At 40.6% G+C, this 21943-nt stretch overlaps 1 protein-coding gene across 11 annotated transcripts in view; it reads right to left on the bottom strand.

Moving 5' to 3' along the window:
• Nucleotides 1–6415: 6415 nt before the first annotated feature.
• The window catches only part of LOC121887811, a 110075-nt gene continuing 94547 nt past the window's right edge, over nucleotides 6416–21943 (bottom strand). For 3 of the 11 annotated variants that reach the window (XM_042401365.1, XM_042400623.1, XM_042399226.1), the window contains 8 exons: nucleotides 20209–20310; nucleotides 19293–19349; nucleotides 19097–19148; nucleotides 18015–18157; nucleotides 11947–12067; nucleotides 11644–11739; nucleotides 7462–7632; nucleotides 6416–6604 (listed from right to left, as the gene is read on the bottom strand). In XM_042401365.1, the coding sequence (XP_042257299.1) occupies nucleotides 7541–7632; nucleotides 11644–11739; nucleotides 11947–12067; nucleotides 18015–18157; nucleotides 19097–19148; nucleotides 19293–19349; nucleotides 20209–20268 (621 nt within the window). In that variant the 5' untranslated portion in view covers nucleotides 20269–20310 and the 3' untranslated portion in view covers nucleotides 6416–6604; nucleotides 7462–7540. Of the gene's footprint in view, nucleotides 6605–7461; nucleotides 7633–9207; nucleotides 10631–11639; nucleotides 11740–11946; nucleotides 12068–15902; nucleotides 16053–18014; nucleotides 18158–19096; nucleotides 19149–19292; nucleotides 19350–20208; nucleotides 20311–20442; nucleotides 21717–21943 lie in introns of those variants that run through there. The other 8 variants (XM_042402090.1, XM_042399969.1, XM_042402712.1 and 5 more) reach the window with 8 other exon arrangements.

Here is a 21943-nt window from a genome sequence, read left to right as displayed (position 1 = left end):
CAGACTACAAAGCTACACTACATTTCAACTTAACTGTAAAGTCATTAGTCAGAAAAAATAACAAAAATAACATGCTTCATTCAATTCCATTCTGAATCTGATTTTTATTCATGGTCTGAATTTGTGAGTATTCTACAAGATGTGTGAATTAGACAATCAAGCAGTGTCAAAATCCCTGGAAAAATTGGCGTAGTTCAAGAATAGAGTGACACTTCCTCTACAAGAGATGAATGAACCTGTTTAAATAGAAGTGATGGTGGGTGTGAAGATGCCAATCACTGAGAACAACTGACATTGTATTGTATTGTTTTTTTTTATTTGAGGAAGTCAAATAAGGCACAAAAACCCTCTGCTGCACACCATGAAACAAAAAAGCTCCAAAAGAACTGGAAAATTCAAATTTTCTTCAGAGGATCTGTTTTCTTTGACATGTGTGAAAATCTCTAAAAGATCTGTGTGTCAGGTAAAGACATGGCAGGGACTGGACCACTATGGCTGGATAAGACCCTCTGCATGACCCCGTCCACAGAGCCTCTCACTTTCACCCACCAGGGGTGACTGCCTGTTCATTTCACCTCACCGGCCTCATTAACACAGCCCTCTGCCATCATTAAGACGTTTGCAGTAAAATTAATTGAAAGACAGATTAAAAATAAATTAAGAAAAATGCGTCGCAGAATGCCTACGTGCACTTCATAAATCACCGGGGCAAAGCCAGGAGCTGGCTCCCCATAATTAACTGCAGACTATTTATTTTATCCTGACGGTATAAATTAGAATTCAGACGCACAGATTATATTAGGGCTGTCTGCCATGCGGAACTGCTGAGGGGTGTGCAGAATATTTTAAGGATACAAAGAGGAGAACAGAGAGAGAGAGAGAGGGAGGGAGGGAGAGAGAGATAATACAGTATGTAGAAAGGCAAACAATATGTAAATGCATACAAAGCAGAAAGATAACATTTGCGTCCCATGGAGAAAGTATTTACTCAGGCAGTGCATAAAGAAACAATAGACAAACCAATTAACAGCAACAATCAAGTGCATGATTAAATGAAACAACAAATGCCTGATTAAATGAACTGTGCCAATTGTTCCATCGACTCCTCGTCAGTAAAAACAGGATACAAGTTTAACTGCAAGTTCAACCAGTACTGCTTGTATACACTGGGCCTGTGATCAGTAACAGAGCTGGTGACATAACACCAGCCAGGAAGTCTCCACTCACGCTTCTCTGCTGCCTCACACTCCTGCTGTATCATAACCTGGCCACTTCACATGCAAATGCCGACTAAATCTCTTCTGCCAGTCAGCCTCAGACACCCCCCACAGACACACTTGTGTTTCTCAGTCTCTTGCTGTCTGTGCGTCTCTCTCCGTCAGTGCTACAGTCAGTGCTAGCCGCACACTGCCTCCTCGTGGGCACAGTGCCCAGGCTGGCACTGAGCCAGACCTGCTCTGCCACACTGGACTGGCAAAACGCTCCCTCTCTCTCCACACTCCAGATTCCCCACACATCCTTACATCAGAATGCCTGCGGCCCTCTCCTCCTCCTCTCTCCGTCTTTATTCTGCACCACAGCTGAGATCAACACTTTGAAAGTATGCCCTCCAACCAGCCAGAGAAAAATAATGCTACCACTACTACTACCGTGAACAAATAAAGCACTCACGCATTTGAATGCTAGGTTATTATGCAATCACACTGAAGGCAGAATCAAGTTATCTATAAACAATGTTACATCAAGGCATCGTACCAGGTATCAGGTGCAAATACTTGAACATGAACAAGCTCTGTGCGGCCTGAGATATATTCAATTTTGTACATTTTTATGAATCAACACAAAAAGATAGAATTTGAGCCTCCTTGTTTGGCAGTCTTTATGCAGACAGATATGACAATACAATATCAGACTACCTGTACATTCAAAGTTGCCCTTGGTAGAAGATACAGTATGACATGATTTGCATTACAGCCCAAAGCTAGGAGACAGACACTCTATATATGGAACCTGCACTTTATTACTGAATGAAAACAAAAAAACACAGCAGTAAATATTTTAAAATTAGTTTCAAAACGATCAAGTTATCTGTATAAAACGTATCTGTACACTGACATCCAGGATATATATTTTTCACAAACAATAAAAAAAAACGTAATACAGAAGGTCCTCCAAAATAATGTAAAAATACATAAAAAGGTGTAAATTAGAAAGTGCCTTTTCATTTCAAAGTATTGAAATTGTGCATTAAGTCAATTTTAACAAGACACTTTTAAACTCATATAATCTATAACTCTCTCTCAGTTGCTGATTTTGTCTGAGTTGTTGTAGTTCCCAATATGGCCTCTAAATTTCCTTTTCCTGTTTCCTTTTTCCTGCTCGCTGTTTTTAAACTTATCACCGGTGAGCTAGGAGGATATTCTTGGATTTATGTTTAGTAGTGGGCACAATGACAAAATCAGGTAGTGTATCTTTAAGAATTTCTTTAAGAATCAAGTTTTTTTTAATCGTCTGTTCTGCAAATCTGCAAGTCTCCCACTGTGACAGCCTCACAGAGGGAGACTTGTGCGCCGTGCTGCTCCCAGCACAGAATCCATTTAAATCCTACTGTTTAACAGGGTTAGATCTACTTCCCCTCTGAGTATAATGTCAATTTCAGCTGTGTGTGTGTTGTGTGTTTGCATTTTGATTTTGGAGTACTGGGGGGCAGTGTAGAGAGGGACACAAAGGAGACCGGTGAACAACCTGTGCTGCTGATGGCTTGCTGCCTGGCTTTGTGTCAGTTATAACACGGATGTTTGAAGTACAAACAATGGCCCAATGAGCCACCATGTCCAATCACCTGATCAGCTGTTAACACTACCATTACTGCAAATACTGTATCTAAAATGGTCTATTTGTAATGCAGCAAATGACACATACCTAACCAAAACTTTACCCAACTGGTATTAGCAAAGCATATACCCCAAAATACCAAGCAGGATTTTAAGTCATAGCACGCAAAACAACCATTCTGCCTCAGATGTATAATTTGGTTTCCCTGGTGAGTAAAAAGCCTTGGAGGCGAGTGCATACGCAGCAGTCATGTTTGTTAAGATACATGGCTAGAGTCTGCCTTTTTTCTCAAGCACCGGAAAAAACAGTAAATCACCAGCAAAGAAAATAAATATATACTTATTACATCCTGCACACTGCATATATTCACCTCCTTAACATATTGCACAGGCACAGAGCAAATGTGCAGTGCTGCACACGGGCAAAAACATGCCATGAAAAATGACAGCAGGGAGGGGTAACTGCGGACTGGAATATAATGGTGCGGTGGAGCGGAGGAGAAATAATCATACCTAGTGGTGGGGGAAGAGGGGAGATGGGAGGAGCAAGAGGAAGATGAGTCTGTGCCCTGTAGCAGGGAAATGGAGCTCCACTGCTCTGCTGCTGGCTGCCTGATTCCCCAATAACGTTGCACAAGAGCTCCCTTCAGCAAGGGGAAACAGCAGGCAGCGTCTGTACTCTAGAAATACATTCCCCTGACACTCCACAGCCACAGGAGACACATACATATGCTGCAGTATTGGGCTATGTACTTTACAGCAAACAGTGAGGTGCTAGTTACAATGTACCTCAAAAAATATGTTTATTACCGACAGATTATTACAGACAGCAAATTATCAGGCTAATTTCAGCAATGACAGTGATAGTCCAGCTGGCTTCTGTCCACTGAATTTTGATCTGAGATAAAATAAGCCTGCAGTCTCTTCTGTGGCCGTTAGGTGTCTCTCTTTCACTTTGCATGGCTGTAGCTCTCTCTCTCACCGAGTGAAGCTCCTCCACTCCTGAACTCCCATCTACACATAATATATACACCATCATTTGAAAATGGCAGCTTTTTGAAAATTCACCTTGATTATCAGACATTAAAAGTGACTTCTCCAGAGCTGAGTGTCTGGCTAGGGGGATGGCTGCAGACAGCAGAACAATGCAGCAGGCTTGGTATTAATGCCTGGCTGGGGTGTGCAGGGAGGAGAGAGGAGCCAGCCCTTTGTTCTCTCCTACAGCCAATTATTTTTTACGTGTGCCTTTTCACAACAACAAGAGAGAATTTAATTTTAATGGACTCACTGGAAAAAAGGAAAAAAAACATCTACAGTATTCTTAAACAGAGATGGGAACTAGCATCAGTGGTTAAGTATATATGCACACATCTCTGTATGAGGCATAGATGGATGGCAGGGGCAACAAGAATGACATCAACCCAAACACACACAGCAGCATGAATATCCTCATGCAAAATGCTAAAACGTGTACTATCTTACTCCCAAACCCAATGCCAAAACATAACTGTGTGCAGCCCTACCCTTATGAAAGAAAGACCCAAAAAAAAGAAAGAAGAAAGACACCAAAATATTACCATCGTTATTTCATTATACAGCATGGTAGTGCAGTGGTGGGGAGCACATTAACATGTGCATACATAGGACACAATGATAAGAAGGCACGCTGTAAAATAGCAAGGATTCCTGATCAAATGGCATGAAAAATAAAAACCCACAATTGCTGTTGGTAGGTATGTGGCCAAATATTTTTCTAATTGGAAGGGCACTTTATCTTGCTGTCAGAGAAGCAGTAAAAAGCGGTGCTGTTCCCAGAAGGAGAGGAGCACAGCTTGCTGGCCTTTTATTAGTGCTGGAGCTCTGATATATGCCTCTGCTCTAGGCTTTCATCAGGAACCTGCACCATAAACACACATGCACATACACACAAAGAACAGTTACAAACTAGCCATACTGAAAACCCAAAGCAACCACTGTTAAACAATTCAGCTGAGGTACTTTCTAACATGCAATCAGCATACAGTCAACATAAAATTATTGCCAAAAAGTTCTACAACAAACTGATGATGCCAACAGTAACTGGGGGCATTTTTTCAGTTTACAGGTTAACACAGTGATAATACATAAATTGCAAAGCTGCACAAGAAAGCATTCAAATCCAAAACAACAGAGGAGAATATAGAGCAAATAAATGCCGCAGTACAACCACAGTATAAAATGGTATTGTAACAACCTGGCAGTGTAAAACGGTTAAGTCACTAGAGAATAAGAAAGCACAAAATATAGCTACACCCGAACACTACAGCACAAACTCTTACATATGCAGTTCATGCATAGCCAGTTTTGCACACAAAGGTACTCCAAACTGACTCATGCAGACAGACACATAGACACAAAGACAGTCGGACTGACAGACGCATGCGCATACACACACACACACACACACACACACACACACACACACACACACACACACACACACACACACACACACACACATACACACACACATACACACACCCACACTCCCAACACACAGGCTAAATTAAATTTCAGTCCTTGGGCAGACAACTAAACTGCTTGTGTGTGGGACCTAGTCTGCAGCACAGCAAAACCAATTCTCTGGAGATGGTGAAATTAAAGGGCAGAATCTAGCCTGTTTATGGTTCTCACTCTCTTCTCCTCTCAATCAAATGTTTTATTAGCAATCATTTGGTCCTAAAAGTCATGTTCTTGGGAGGCAGCTGGCATGATGACAGCAGCTGCTGGACAGGCAACACCACTTCAGCACATACCATTCCCAATTATTTACACCTGGAGCTACAGGTCAGCAAGAAGCTTTAACTAACCACAAGGTAACATGTTTAGAAGTGGGCATGCTTTACCTACACCTTACGTTTCCATGTTCACACTTTTATATGTACTGTATCTTAAATAACTCTCACAATTTTGTGTATAAAGAAGGACATGATTGAACACTAAATAGCAGATGACTATATATTTTTACCGATTTGAAAAAAGCCCAGCAGGCCAGATGGTGTCTGGAACTTGCTGAACAAACAAGACAAAACAAGACAAAACAAGTAAATACATAAAAAGAAAAAAAATCAGATCCTAACAAAGGGAATAATAATGTGAACAAAATGCAATAATGACATGATACTTTATTGATCAGGTATGGAGAATTCCCTACCTTGTAAAATATATTTTGATTCTGCTGGCAGAGGTCCCAGCAGTCAGGAGCACTGTACCTGCTGAATGGTGGTCAACTCTGCTTGTAGCTGTAGGATTTTCTTCTAAAGAGAAGAAAGGAGATGTTTAGTTGCCTTTATAAAGTTTTTGTATATTTCATATCTTATCTTCTTGCATTAGGCATTTGTAGGCTAAGCACACACTGCATTCTACTGGTAGGGACAGTTAATGTGACAAACTAATTTTGAATGTGAAAATGGGTTAAATGGCATTGAGAATTGGTACAATAAAATAAGAATATTACTGAGGGCAAACATCATGGGGGATCTTTCTGCGCAGAGAATGTTGACATGCATGCATATACAGTATGTGCATGTTCACATGCATACCTTGGCCTCCTCAATCCCCCTGTATATTGTATCATTGAGGCATCTCTTTCTACCCTCCAACCCCCACCCTGCTTTGCTCCTCTCTCCTCTGGTGTCTGGGAGCAGTAATCTGTTCCTGAGCCAGCGCTGCTGGGATTAGGTAGCGACTGGAGATAGGATATATGCGTCATTAAAGCGGAGAGCACAGCGCTGCAGAAGGAGAGAGACAAAGTCAACAAAGGTGACACAGAGAGAGAGGGGAGACAAATACTAGAAACCCACATGTGCCCACACGCATACATGCACATGTGTATGCATAAAATAAAAACAAAACTTCTATGCTTGCAAACCTACACGTCTGCCTTTGCTAATGGACGCACACACGCATAAAAAATCTTCTTTTCTCTCACATACAATTTCCTAAACCTACAATGAATAACAATCATGTAGTGTTGCTGTAGTGGATATCTGAGAAAGAGGCTATGTATCAAAACTGAGGAACTAATGCAATACAATGCAGTATACTATATACACTATGTAGACATTCAGTGCTAGTAATAACAGAATAATTTGTTGAAGTTAGTGCTTATTTACTTTTTAGCATTTCACCAATGCTGCAAATATGAATATATAATATTCTAATTTAGGAATGAATGTGCAGAAGTTTTGAATTATGAACCACAACAACCCCAGCATTACTACTGACAGTTTACAAATTGGCAGGTAAATAGGCTGCTAAAGTAATTATATGCTAATAACTGTTCATTTCCAGGCATTCATTTGTGTTACCTACATAGAATATTTCATTTTAGTAAGGGATTCATGTCAAGATATGCAACACAGCTGAAATAAAAGTGAGACTAGAGTCAATTATGTTCCATTTTTGATTTAGCAACATAAATAGCGACAATATTTTGGATGTCTTATTTGGGTTTTTGACTTGCTTAACTGATAAATTCTCACTTTACAGTATTTCTTTAATATTAACTTGGAACAAAATTATTCCCTGTGACTGTCTCTTTGTCAGTGAGCCAGCATGGTATCAGGCCAAGCGGTGGTTGTCTCACCCTCCTCCTGGAGTCCTGTGTCCTATCCTGTCACTGCATAACCCGGGTACATGTCTGCACCAGCTGAGCCTCAAGGTCCTTACATCTGTGCCCCACCTGGGTGCTTTCTGCAGCCATTCTGCCTTGTACTGCACTGTGCAGAGAGGGTATTTTTTTCCATTACTGCTACACCTGAAGGATAGACACAGACAAGCATACATACTTAAATACAAATACAGTATGTGAAATACACATAGCAAACACATGGGGACACAAAAGGGAAAAGATAACTAGAAAACTCTCAAGTGCACATATAGGAACATACGTGCAGCCACATGCACACACATGCTTGCACATATGTATATACTAAATTGCCAAAGTATGTGGTACATTATACAACAACAACATTATACCCATACTTTATGAGACTGTTAAACATCTCCTATCAAAACCATGGCTGTTAATATTGAGTTGCCCTGATCCATTCCACTACAATAACAGCACGTACAGTTGACTGACACAAATCTAGCAGGACAGATACTTGACAAACTGACTCATGAATTATTAGAAACTACCATGTTGTATGTCTAAAAAGCTTCAGAAAAGCACTGAACCTTATAGTGTGGCCCATTCTACTGCCTTCTACTGTTTGTCAATGGAGATCTCATGGCTGTATGCTTAATTTTCTGACCCTAAAGTATCAGCAATACCTGAGGCAGCTGAACCCACTAATTAGAAGAGGAGGGTGTCCACAAAATACACATATGGTGTATTTTGAACATATTGGTCAACTGCTTGCAAATTGCTTTTTCTACCTGAAAGCAAGGAATTTTAGACTTAGTGTGAAAAGTCTGATACATACAAGTGTTTCAAATTGATGTTGAGAGGTTAATGGTTAATGTCACATTTTGAACCGAACCAGTAATACATGAAAGAAACAAACACATAAAAATAATAAGTAAAATCTAAATCCACAATTGTTCTCTCTGACATTTTTAAGTACTCAGGCATACAGCACACTCCATCCAAACTTTCCTTCCACAGGAACCAAAGACACTATAAATAACGTCATTAGCACTCCACCTACAGAGAATCTTAAAACTTCTGAAGTTCTGACTTTTATCGTACCTCTTGAGTAGATTGCTACCTAGATTGCAAGCACCTCTCTGCAAGGTCCTTATGCAAAGGTTTGGTCAAGGCACACTTGTACAATTGATCTAAGATCAGTTCATTAAAGTTTTCATTGACCGAATGGTGAGGTTCCTGAACTGTCTTGTTGTCAAGGGGACTTCATGGATGATTTTTTTTTTTTTTTTACATCCACGAAGGCCCTTCTGTTTATTATTTTTCCCCATTCATTTCCTTTTAATTTCACTTATCTGAAATGCTTTTTAGACACAAACTTCAGTTTGGTCATGCTCATTTTTTACAAACACTGTTCCTCACAAGCTGCATGTTGTGTCCATTGGAAGGTCTGGTCAAGCAGAGGCACTGCTGTGAGAAACTGCAGGCATATCTCTGGAGTGTTCAGTGAGTATTACCTTTGTTCCATGTGGACGCTTCACTACTATGGTTTTAAGTATATAGACCCATGTTTCTGTGTTTGTGCTAGCTTTATCATACACACTTGAAATGTTTATCAACTGTTCATCTATAAAACTAAAAAAGCAATTCTAGGTTTGATTTTACTTTATTACAACATTTTTCAAGTTTATGTAACATATATGATAAAAATTATCACTAAATTAGGGGGTCTTAAAAGCTGAATGGTTAAGGTGCATATCACATAACTGCAACATCCCTGGTTAGATTCTAGACCTTAGTTCCATATCACTTCCCCACTTCTCCTGCTCTATACTGTCTGCTATCATAAAAATCCAAAAATGCGAAAGAAAACATTTTTTAAAAATTAGCACTGATATCACAATGCAATAACTATATATTATGCAGTCAACATCAACATTTTATTGCATTTATAGGCAGATAACACCGATACAGTTCAGGAATATTCGAACTTTGATGATCTACATAATTATAAAACAGCTTTAGTATCTATACATTCCAAGGAACTTACTGCTGCTGCATAAGTATGTACATTGATAGTAGGCTGGGTTATATATCAAATTAATTTGATGAATTCAAATTTTTGTAAAATGTCTAAATTGTGAAAATTGAATTATTGCAACATATGCAAAAAGTTTATTTTGAGTCAAAAAGTAGGGACGATGATTGCTGCCTGATTTGAGTCAGGATGTGAATAGTTACACTATGAAGCCCCCAGGAATGGGCTATGAAGCTATTTTGGTGTAGTGGCCAAACTGGGTAATTAGAACTTCTGGGTCCCTCACAGTAAGCATTTTTCCTATACAAACCCCCCCTCCCACCACCACCACCACCACCAAAAGGACACTTTTTACTATCAAAATTTGGACCCTTCGGTGCAATAACATTGGGAAAGTCTAGAGGAGCCATATGCTTTAATTATCATATTCCATTTAATGTGGTTAGGGAGCCAACAGGAAGTCTTGGACGTGACAGACCCGTTGAAAGAGAGAGTTGTGATACTCTTTGATCTCACCGCCATGCGATCGTGTGGTTCATTGTACTCTCAATAGTTCCAAACAAATCCGCTCTGTCAACATGTTTGAATGTTTTCAGTGGGACAGACAGCAGCAGTGACTATATTTCCAGCAATTTTCGGTAAATATTAACACATGATGAAAAATATGAATACATACATACTGTAAATGTATTAAATTACAGTATGTATGTATTCATATTTTTCATAGCTGTTCCCTACGTCATAGGAGCAGTCCCACTTCCCTCCAAAATTAAACAAATATACATACTGTAAATGTATTAATTTACAGTATGTATGCATTCATATGTGCTTCTATGGTCATAGTTACGCACATCCTAATGTCTTATATTAAGACATTCACATGAACATGCACTCAAAGGGAATATCAATCATGCCAGCAATTGCTCAATTTAAGCAAGAAAGAAGTTTGGTCAATAGTACAAAATATACAAGGCAACCAATTGCGTTCAACAAAACATTTCATTACATAAGATGTCCAGGGAGAGGGTAAAGGTCCAATCTTTTCCCCCACCCATGGTCTTCCACTCCTGTTGTTGGTAGGGCTAGACCTGGGCCTTGCTGTCACAACTGCCACTCACAAACCTCAGACTGGAAACACACACATACACACACACACGTCATTATATTAGTTGAAATATAAAATATTCAAAATATTCAGCTCCTGCATTTCATCATTTTATCCTAGAAAACAAAACAGGGTGATAGCGAGTTATGGAGTTGCTCATGCTCTTTACAACAGCACATATCTTGTATTTCTTCTCCATCTCTAATATTTCCATCCCACAGCATGCGAGCGTCCTGCTCCAAGAGCTTTCATAGGCTCCTCAGGATTTGGATTAAGATTTGGACTTTTACCACCCCAGTTTCAGAATTATTCTGTTATTTATTCTATTTTATTTTATCTAATTGCTAGATTCATTTTCTATTCTATTGTTAGTTTCACTTTTATTATATTGTATTTATCTAATTGTTTGCTTCATTCTGGATCTAAGCACCTAAAAATTTCACTATGCATTACACTGTGTATGATTGTGTATGTGACAATAAAACTTGATTTGATTTTGATTTGATTTGAATATTTTAGAGGTTTTAGTGTTCACCCACCACAGTTTCAGAAATGTGGGTAACATGGTATTTTAGTATAAATATTTTGCTTGCTTTGTAATGCATTCAGTAGTGTGCATCTTCCATAGCGGAATGCAAGGGAGTTGGGGAAATGTAGCAAGTCGGTATTTATGACCAAGTACCACCATATTTCTAACTATGTCACACAATATCATGAGTTTTATACAACATGATTGTACATACAGAAGTAATGTTTGTAATGTAAAGCAGAACAGTTAGATTGGTTTCTGAGAAGCACAACAAAGGGTGTGTAAATATGTGCTTAAGATGGAGTAAGGTGGACCAATCCTATTCACTGCAACAGTAGGAACAAAAGGAGATCTGGATGCCTGGCCGTGAGCACTCAGTAAACTTCACTGAATGATCACTGCACAAAACCTCTCCAGACATACACAAGAATCACAGAGTCATATGCTTATCCACACAATGATAATAAAAACATTCAAACTCCACACCACAGGAAATGCTACACTTACTTGAATTTTTTGCGGAGGGCACTGCACTGCCAGAATCAGACCATGTCATAGGCCCCAGAGGAGACCGGGTGTTGAGTCGAGTCAAGCCTGTCACTGCTGGAGAAAATTGGGAGTGGTAAAAAAAGATGAAACTGTGTTACAGTTAATACATTGAGGAACATAGATTAAGTACACATGTACACATCGAAACCCAATGCAGTCAGATAGAAAGAGGTGGGAGGCAGGGAGGGGTTAATTAGCACCCCTTCTCTGGAAACTGAAGTGGTAATCATAACATCTAAGTTTTATACATTGATGTCTTACTATGGTTGGCTGTGCAGCATTTGGATGCACCAATTGGTCCGAGAAAGGGATCTGGATGTATGGTTTCCCAAAAGATACCAACAGGAGAAGAAAATGGTTGGCCCAAGTCAGCAGAAGCAACCTGAATATCATGAGAAATTACAATAACAGAAAACTGTATGTTTATACTCCACATTTGGACATTTAGCTTGTGGATCAAGGTTTTTGATATGTTTTACTGGAATATGTACATGACTACAATAAAATTGTGATTGACAATTATGAGGTAAAGTCTGGAATGTGTGTGGAAATTAAACTCGTATGTAATTCAGCAGGCACATTTTGAGGGAGAGCAATTCACAAGAACAAAAAAGGCCAACTGAAATTGTAGGCTGATGCTGTTCGAACTGTATCTGTGCTTTGCCTGAGCCCAAGAGGAGGAAGGGTCCTGCTGTGAGAACCACCCCAAAACCTCCAGTACATGTTCATGCAGTGGCCAGTGACCAGACATATTGTCCCAAAATTAATTTTAGTATGAATAATGTGAAGTCATAATTTATAAAATATTTCCAGTTTCAATGACTAGCCCACACACCCTCCCTGTAGCACTTACAATGCCATGTCATCATTTCAGATACTGAGGGAGAAAGTGATGGAATTCAGAGAAGGGAAAGTGAGGGAAGAGACGATGAGGAAGGTGAAGACTGAGGGGATGGAGAGGGCATACAAGGAGCCAATAAGCCAAGAATCAGTGTGCAGCGTCCAAGTGAACCAGGAGCCAGTGAGAAAGACCTGAGGGAGGAGTTAGAAAAACAAATAGATCAAACAACAAGTTTAGAGGCAACCCTAAAACGACAGAATGAATGTGGTCCTACGGGAAAAAAATTTAGTCATGGAAAAGGAATTTGCGGCATTTTATTTCTAACAATCAGATAAAAATGATCGGTATGAAGAGTAAGAGGGGCATGAGATGAGGAAATGACAAAAAAAGGCCATAAAACTATTTTGCCACAGGCTCAATGGGCTACAGGCTACCTCAGGGCATGGAAATTCCTCTACCTGACAACAGAACACTGCAGAGAAGACTGCAGCACATAAAGATAGAACCTAAACATGGAACAAGATGGAACATAAAGATGACTCTGGATGAGGTGGCAATCACACCAAGCGTGGAGCTGCACCTGGAAACAGGGAAGCTTTATTGGGATGTAATGTTACCCAGCCAAACAGGAGAGGCAACACATGCATGTGTTTTTATGTTGGAAGGGAGCATGACACAATGGAAACAAGTAGTGACTTACCGGTGGCAATTCCACTAATGGGGCAGATTACAAACCAATCATCCTGGACATTATTGACAGAGCAGCTTCCATAGGGTTACATGTGATTAACGTCACCACTGACATGGGCAGCCCTAATCAGGCAATGTGGAAGGCCTTTGTAGTGGACCACAACGAAGCGTCTGTCCCACATCCAGCAAGACCAGACAGGAAATTATACTTCATGCCAGATGTCCCACATCTGGTGAGGACATGAAAGTGTCTGTGGACAGACGTTTACAATTCCACCAGATACGGATGAGAGGGAGAGCCTCTCCTCAAATAAAGTTTCAACTGGTCCACTGAAAGATTTGGTGGATTTTCAAAAGGGGATGGCATTGAAAATTGCTCCAAGTTTATCACGTAAAACCCTTCGGTCGAGTCACTTCGACAAGATAAAGGTGGGCCCTGCGTTGAATGTCTTTAGCAAGGTAACAAGTGCTGGCCTGAAATACATGGTGGAGCAAGAACAACAACCCCCCTCTAAACGAACAACAGCATGGCTCCTGGAGCAGGTGGACCATTGATTTGACATCATGTCCTCTTGCCACCCAGTGATGGTTGGAGGAGTACCAAAAGGCCATCAAGTTCCTCCAGGACAAGATCCAACTGTTCCGTGGGCTGAAGATTGGACAACCAGGTAGCTGGAAGCCTGTGCAAACAAGGATTGTGATGGCAACATCTACAATACTATCAATCCAAGAAGACATGCTGGCCCAGGGACACTTGTTTGCGTTGACCAGCAGGTTTACCCAAGACTGTCTCGAAAACCTATTCAGCTGCATAGGACAGAAGAATCCAGTCCCAGCTCCAACGGAGTTTCACCAGGCACTGAAATCAATAACAGTTGGGCAGTTTCTTTCGACAATGAAATCAGGAAGCTATCAGGAGGATGACAACAGCCTTTTGATAGACTTCCTGGACAAAAAGGGGACATTTCCCAGCCCTGGCCTCAGAATGGAGGAGCTGATGGAGCACAACCCTGCACCTGACCTCACAAAAACCAAGACCTGTGCTCGCTACCATCTTACGGGCTACATGGTGAATACAGTAATCAGATATTCCAACAATTGTGATGAATGTCAAAATGCAATTAAGCACAATGATGAAAGTCCTGTAGGAGAGCGCAGTACTTTAATGAAGCTGAAGGAATTCAAGCCAGGTGCGCTTTGTCGGCCGTCGCAAGACGCCTTTGATCTAGTCCGGCAAACTGAGGGGCTGTTCCAAACCAAGACCAGTGCATCCCTCATGGAGCTCCCAAATGCCATGGATTTGCTGGAGAGAGAGGCTAAGCTCTTGGACAGCATGCTTCCCTCATGCCATGAAGTACAAAAAGAAAAAAAAACAACAGATACATCAGGCTGAGGTTGAGAATCACAAAAGCAGATCCGAAAAAGCTGTCCAACGAAAAGGGCAAAGAAGAATCAGCAAAGCCAAGCAACATCTAAGCCTACAACAAGCAGGCCCCCAACAAACACCGTGATCGTTGCTATGGAGGTGTTCGGTCTGACATTTGCACCTACAAATGTCCCACCACCTAGCATGGCTTCAGCCTCAATAGGTATGGAGGGTCTGTTTTTCTGGTCCCTTGTCTTATGTGTATTGCATGCTGTTCTATCATATTAAGAGTCTAACACAGTTTTTCTCCTGGGGACCCATTGCCCTGCATGTTTTAGATGTCTCTCTGCTCCAAAAAACCTGATTCAAATGAATGAGTCATTATCACGCTTCTGCAAAGCTTCACCAGCCTCTCCGTCGCTCCACCAGCCTGGTCATCACTCCACCAGCCTGGGTATTGCACCCCCAGCCTGGTCATCTCTCCACTAGCCCCACTAACCAGCCTCTCCTCGCTCCACCAGCACAGTCATCTCTCCACCAGCCGGTCCATTACTTCATCCACCTGGTCATCACTCCACCAGCCTCTCTATCTCTCCACCAGCTTTGCCATTGCTCCTACAGAAATGGCAAAGTGCTATATCACAGGGATTATATAAACAGAAATTGTGTCAGTGTCTAACTGTGTCTAACTGTAGCTCCAAACATCTTCAACTGTTTAAGCGGTATTGGTATTAAGTTTTGGATGCTACAGATACAATTGACAATTACATACCTTATTGCTTTTTGGATCATTTATAGATAGTTAGCTTGCTAGGTCATCAAAGTTAGTCTCCCATGCTTTCACGTCAACTCTTCAAAAGAAAAAATATGTGACCTTCAGTTATACTTTCTTTTTACTGTGATCATCAACATTTATGCTGCTGATCTTATCACCTGTCATTGATGCACATACAATTGTGCTAACAAAATGATGTGTGTAATGACTGAATTAACTAAGGAACAACCTCGCTAGATACAAGCTAGACATGTTATTTAGTTGAGCTAGCTACAATTCATTGTAATCAGATGTACTAATACTGTTGAAACTAAGAGTTGCTAACTTTAATATTTAATCTAATAACCAAAGATAAACTTTGTATACCAGCGAATACCAATAACTGCAATTAATTTGAAGTAGACATAGGCCAACTGACATCTGGTTATGGTAGCTAGCGAAGTGTTGCTTACATTAGCTAACTGCATTTAGAATCTAACAAGCTATGATAAACATTAACTAATGCATTAAAATGTAAAAAAAATGCAGTTGTTTCGTCAACTTACCAGTGAGCATGCTTGGGGAACACTGGAAATGAATGGGGTTCAACACTGTAACTCTACAGTGTTTGGAACTGTTGGTCGCCCCATGACACGTGTTACTTCCACATTCTGCGATTACAACAGAAGTCCATGGGAGTGTCGCAACTCTTCTTTCTACAGGACGTGCATAATCTGAGCCGGCTCAGCTGGAGAAGGACTCTAGTGTACATGCTGTATGGGCCTAAAAGTGTGGAAGCTTGAGAAAACCCTCAGAAACATGGCAGACTTCTTTTGGCTTCATGCTACACTAAGCAACTTTGATAGGAATGAATGGGACAACATCTTTGAATGTGATATTCATTTACAATACATGTACGTCCATGTACACAACATGTGCACCTACCACAGTTTACTGGTACTATCATGACTCCAAGTATTTAGCTGGCTCTGGCTATCTCGTGGTGAATTTAAGGGTCGCATCTACGAGAGGGACATACTGAAAATGTCTCTGCACACTGACCTGTGCTCTCGGTTTGTGTTTGTTGACGAGGTATCACTTCCAGTTACAGTTTCCACATCCTACTTTCCTCAGTGTGTCCTAACCTGGTAGCTCACACTAGCTAGCAGCAGACTGCAGATGTCAGGCTGATGTCTTGCAGAAAAACACAAACAGCGCAGATCAGTTAGTGATCTGACTTTTCTGCTGTCTGTGCTGAAACTGATAACTAAACGGAATTCCTGTGCTCTGTCAGTCAATAGCTGTATGGGATAATCTGTATTTTATGCGTAATGATGACAGCTTTGCAGGTAGTGCAAGTCTTATTATTCTTGCTTAAATGTCTAAAAAATATGGTGTTTCAAACTTGAAAAGAAAATTGAGATTAGATTTTTTGGCCACATTGCCCAGCCCTTTGAAAGTTGCAGATTTACAAAGTTTTCTTTGAAAATTAGAAGAAATATAAATTATGGACCAGGACATACAGTAAATAAGTAGATGCACTAAGTTGCATCAAAGGACCCTTTTAGTGTGATTGCTCTTTGTTACTTGGGTAACAAAAGAGCAATAACAGCCAGCATCTGCAGTCAGCAAAACGCGCATCATGTCATTTTCATGCTTGTTCAGTGCACGTGCATCGCTTATGACTAAGCGTGTTGGAAGGTTACAAGTTATAAAATAAGGGGAATGACTTATTACATTACATCTTATAATACTGTGCTACACTGCAATTAGAGGTAAAAAGCTCCACAAGGTACCTTTAATTTAAAATGGACTAAAATTAAAATAAAACAATTTAGAGTCCATATATTTTGTAACCTCTGAATAAGTGACAGAACTCCTGAAAAGTGAGTGAAAATAAATAGGGGTAGGGAATCATTAAGGTTAATAAGGACTGGAAGAGTGGTAGGGAAACAGAGGAAATAAGCAGAGATTCACAGTGGGTAAGACTGGGTAAGGCAGCACTATGAATGTTCCAGTCAACAATACAGGGAGTGCGACTGAGATGACACCTCAGTCTCTGATTGAACACTATAAACAGAGTCTGCCCAGAAGCTTAGCAACAGGTGACACAGACACCAGCAATCAACACAGTCAGTGGTTCAGATTGGTCAGTGTTTTTCTCTAGGGAAGGTGGTAAGCAGAGTTTTTTTTCTGAATACATGTCGGAAACCCCAGTCATCAATCATTAGAATCCTGGGTTTCTTTTGCTTGTCAATGTGACAGTTTGTGCCTGTTTGTCAAACAGAACATGTTTGTCGACCTCGCTGTTGTGCAGTGGACATTCATCCCTGCCTATCTCTATGGTGTAAATTTTTTTCTGGATGTGCTGCTCTGGTGTATTTAAATGCTTCACATATTGATGCTTGCATTTTTCATCATTTGTCTCTCTGTCCTTCATACACATCCAGTATATACAATTTTATGTTACTCCTCAAGCTGCATTAGTCTAGTTAAGATGGCTCTAGCAAAACCACTTACAATCAAAATGAAACAACAGTGGGATGGAAATATTTAAAATGTGCTCTTGACAATGCTGTTCTGCTCAAAATGCACTGATAAGGATGGGCACATGAAGCATGATGGGTCTGAGTCTGAGGCCTGCTGGAAAAACCTGGGCCTAGCATTGAGCACTATACCTGACTCTGGAGCTCCTGGGCCTGATGGTCTGTCTCTGAAGCTGCTTTTGGTATTGCTGCATGCGACTGTGTTCCTCCAGAGATCCAGTTGGCTCTCCTGCAGTTCAGACTGCGACTGAGAGATCCTTCTCCTGGATGTCCAGCTATTGAACCACAAAAGGAGGCAGGGCGGCGAGAGGAGGAGAAAAATCAATCCAGTACACAGAGCCTATCCTCTCTGCGCAGCCTGCCTGCTCACTCTGTAGCTGAGATGCACCATGGTTCTCTATTCTACTATGCATGTACTCAGACATAAAGCCTGCCATGGTCCTGTCCCATCAAGGACTGGCCTGATATCTGCCTGGAGCTGCTAACTCTGTGTCAGAAGGACAACAGAAGATAAAGCTGAATACTCTCAAAACCAAATCAATATTTATTCGAAACACGCTTCGCATTTGCACAGTGAAATAACAATATACTAACTGGTAGGTAGAATCCAGCCTTTATTCTAAAAAATATCAGTTGATCAGTGATTCAACGTTGACTATAACATTCAGCAAGGAATAAATTAAAATGTCTTCTTTGAAAAAAATCAAGACTTTCAGGTTCAGGTGAAAATTTATAGTTAACATTAATTAAAAAAAATACAAATAAATAATTTCACATAACTATATATAACTATAAATAATTTCACATAACTATCAGAGCAGGTCATATATATATATATATATATATATATATATATATATATATATATATATATATATGAAATTAAAATACAACACAAATGTGTAAAATTATGTGATAACTAATACCGGGATGGTAACATTTTACTGTATTACAGTAATAATACAGATTAACTATAAACAGCTATGAAAGCATAATGTCCAGCAAATGGCGAGATAAACAGCATACAGTTGCCTGCCCAGTAAGTGCGTCAACAATAATAAACAGGCCACTAATTAATACAACCTTGCTGTGCTAAATCACATGAGAGGACGGGATAGAGGGGGAGAGAGACACCCAAAGACAGAGAGAGAGAGAGGAAGAGGAGGGAGCTTGGGAGAAAGGAAGGGAGGACAGCAAGAGGAAGACAAACAGACCTAGCTTCTGGTTCACTTGGACAGAGGCTTTAGCCCAGTGTGCCTGAGGCTGCTGCAGTGTCGTCGTTGCAGAGGGAATGATAGCCAGACAAGATGGAGACCCAGACAGGAACCAAGACAAACCATTATTTAAGCATCTGCACACTGGCTGGCAAATATTCCATGAAATCAACAAAAAACAAGAATAAAAAAAGACCTTTCTGTCCATTAATGTCCAGTTGAAAGCATTTTGTCGTCTCTGTGTCCATTTTTGCTTCTCGGAATACGTCAAACAAAAGAGCATGGCGGTTATTCCTGAATTAAGAATACAGATTATGCAGAAATCCATTTCACAGAATCGCTTAAAACGTGTCTCATCCGTTAGCACTCTCTTTCTGTGTGCGATCCACCGATAACCCTGGTCTTGCTTTCTTTCCCTCACAATCGCTCCCTCTCTCTCTATTCTCCCCTCCTAAACTGATCAATACTTCATTTAAATCATGACATTAGCACACTACTACTGGAAAAAGAGGGCAAGAACACATACAAATTAGCTTCTTATGTTAAGTGACATACTAACCGATGTTTTATGTCTGTGGATTGTAAGATTTCTTGAAAATATAATGTGAAAAACAAAGGCACAAGTATATGCAAGTGTACAGGGGCTGCACTGCTGTTTTGATTTGAGCTCCTGAGCCTCACACTGATCAATACACATTTAAATCCAGGCTGAGGAGAGCTATCACAATATCTCGTCTCATCAGAAAAAGGCAAACATGCTATCCCAATTATCATCTCAAATGACTAGTGTCGAGGGGACACAGGTTGGATGCTGATAGAGGCATATTTCATATTTATTCAGCAGAATTTTTACATTAGCACCTGAGCGCATAATTGGCTAATATATATGCACACTCACACTTTTATCTATTCACATAATTCACAATGAGCACAATCAATACTGCCCTCTCCATACTCTGCTCCACGCTCATAAAGTGTGTCTGCATTAGATCATATAATAAGCCGTTCAGAAAAACCCCAAACGAGACCGGCTAATTTCCTGGCGCTCAATGAAATTGCGAGCGGGAGTAACTGGCTAATCTTCCTGTTCGTCATTAAACCCGGATATTTACCTGAGCAGCCTGGGAGTCACGGGCCTGGTAAGAGTGCAGCACATCTCTTCGGAGTCTCATCCCGCTGAGATAACTGAGCAGAAGCCGATCAGGTCAGGTTTTCTCCATTCGAAACATGGGTGAACAGAGGCGAGGACAGGAGAAAAGAGAGAGGGGCAGACCGTAAGCCCAACACTAGGTGGATAGTGGTGGAAATGGAGCCGAAGTCGATCACTGGGGGGAACATGCACTTACATATAGTCTGGCGCCAATGTCAACCAATGAGCAATTAAGTAGACAAGACTAAAGTTATTGATCGGGGGTTCAGGCTCTTTTCTCAGGGCTAACTAGCCTGCCTGGGGTTGTGTGATGGCTGCTACAGCTGTGGACTGTAAGACAGGGAAAGACAGTACAAGAGGAAGTGGGAGGACCTGCAGGGCAGGTGTTTCACTCCCCAGGCCTTCAGCTCTTGAGTTGGGCACTGGATATTATCATTTAGGCTGCCATTGATTGCAACAGCCTTAATAAGCCTACATACCAAGCAATCACACACAGAAAGAGAAGCATTTAGGAGAATGCAAACATCCAATCAAAGATAATATGGAAAGCAAACAGCTACTGTCACCAAGTTTTTCATTTCCAATTTACAGGGTAATGGGAAAGATTAATGTCACAGAACAATGTTTGCAAATTTAATAAATTCAAATGTTTACAATTTAAGTAGTGAAGGGCATAACAAGCTTCCTTCTATAGATTTAGGTTCAATTTGTTAACAGACATTATATATTTGGCCACTTTTGGGTGACACTTCCAGACATATATGTTCATTGGTATTATTTCCTATCCTGCACACAACATCTCAGAAGCCCTGCCCTTATAGTGACCTTAAAGCATTTTGAAACTTTGAACAAAAGTCAACATTCATTTAGAGTGCATAATCACAAAAAACAATGGACACAACAGCAGAACCACCAAACAATAAAATTGTTAGATTATTAAGTGACACAATTAATAAAAAAAAATAGGTAGAGATAAAACACTGAGAACAATGGCAATCAAACCAACAGAGTGCAAAGAAAGGATTAAAACATATAAAAGTGTTGACCAGATGGCTACAGGAAAATATATATTAAAGGACACAGAGAACAGGTGAGTTTTAAGTCTTTTAAGTCTGAATTCTGGGAATAGACAGTAAGTGGAACGAGAAGAACTCGGGAGGTATGCTAGTGTATATGGTAAAATATCTGATTGCCCCTTTCCACCAGCTGGAACCTAGTGCTGGTTCTGGGCTGAGGCTCATGTCAGTTTGCAGTTGGATCAACTAGCAAACCTTCTAAGAACCAGCTTGCTTTGTAACCATCGGGGGGGACATCCACTGGCTGCAAAAAGAAGTTTGATTGTATGGAAGTCTATGAGAAAATGACTCAGTGTTTCCCCTGTATTCATTCAGCAGCGGCACACCGCCGCTGCAAAATTATGAGCGCTGCTGCTAAAATTTCAGACGATCATTAATATTAACGAGCTACTAATGATTTTCACTCACACACTGTGCGAGCACAATAACACCCAACGTTATAGTGGATTTTTTTTAGTCATCTTCCCTCTCTTCGTTCTTCAAAGGACATATACGTGAAAGGTACAAGAGTAGCGTAGCTCCGTTAAGGAATAAGGCAGTGCGTGTACGTGTGTGTGCAGTTGCGCGAGCGGCAGAAACATGACGTGAACGCGAGCGGAGCAGAGAAAATGTTTAGCAGTA

Source organism: Thunnus maccoyii, chromosome 1 (genome assembly GCF_910596095.1).
Source record: "Thunnus maccoyii chromosome 1, fThuMac1.1, whole genome shotgun sequence".
Classification (NCBI taxonomy): domain Eukaryota; kingdom Metazoa; phylum Chordata; class Actinopteri; order Scombriformes; family Scombridae; genus Thunnus; species Thunnus maccoyii.
This window is presented reverse-complemented; position numbering and strand designations above follow the sequence as displayed.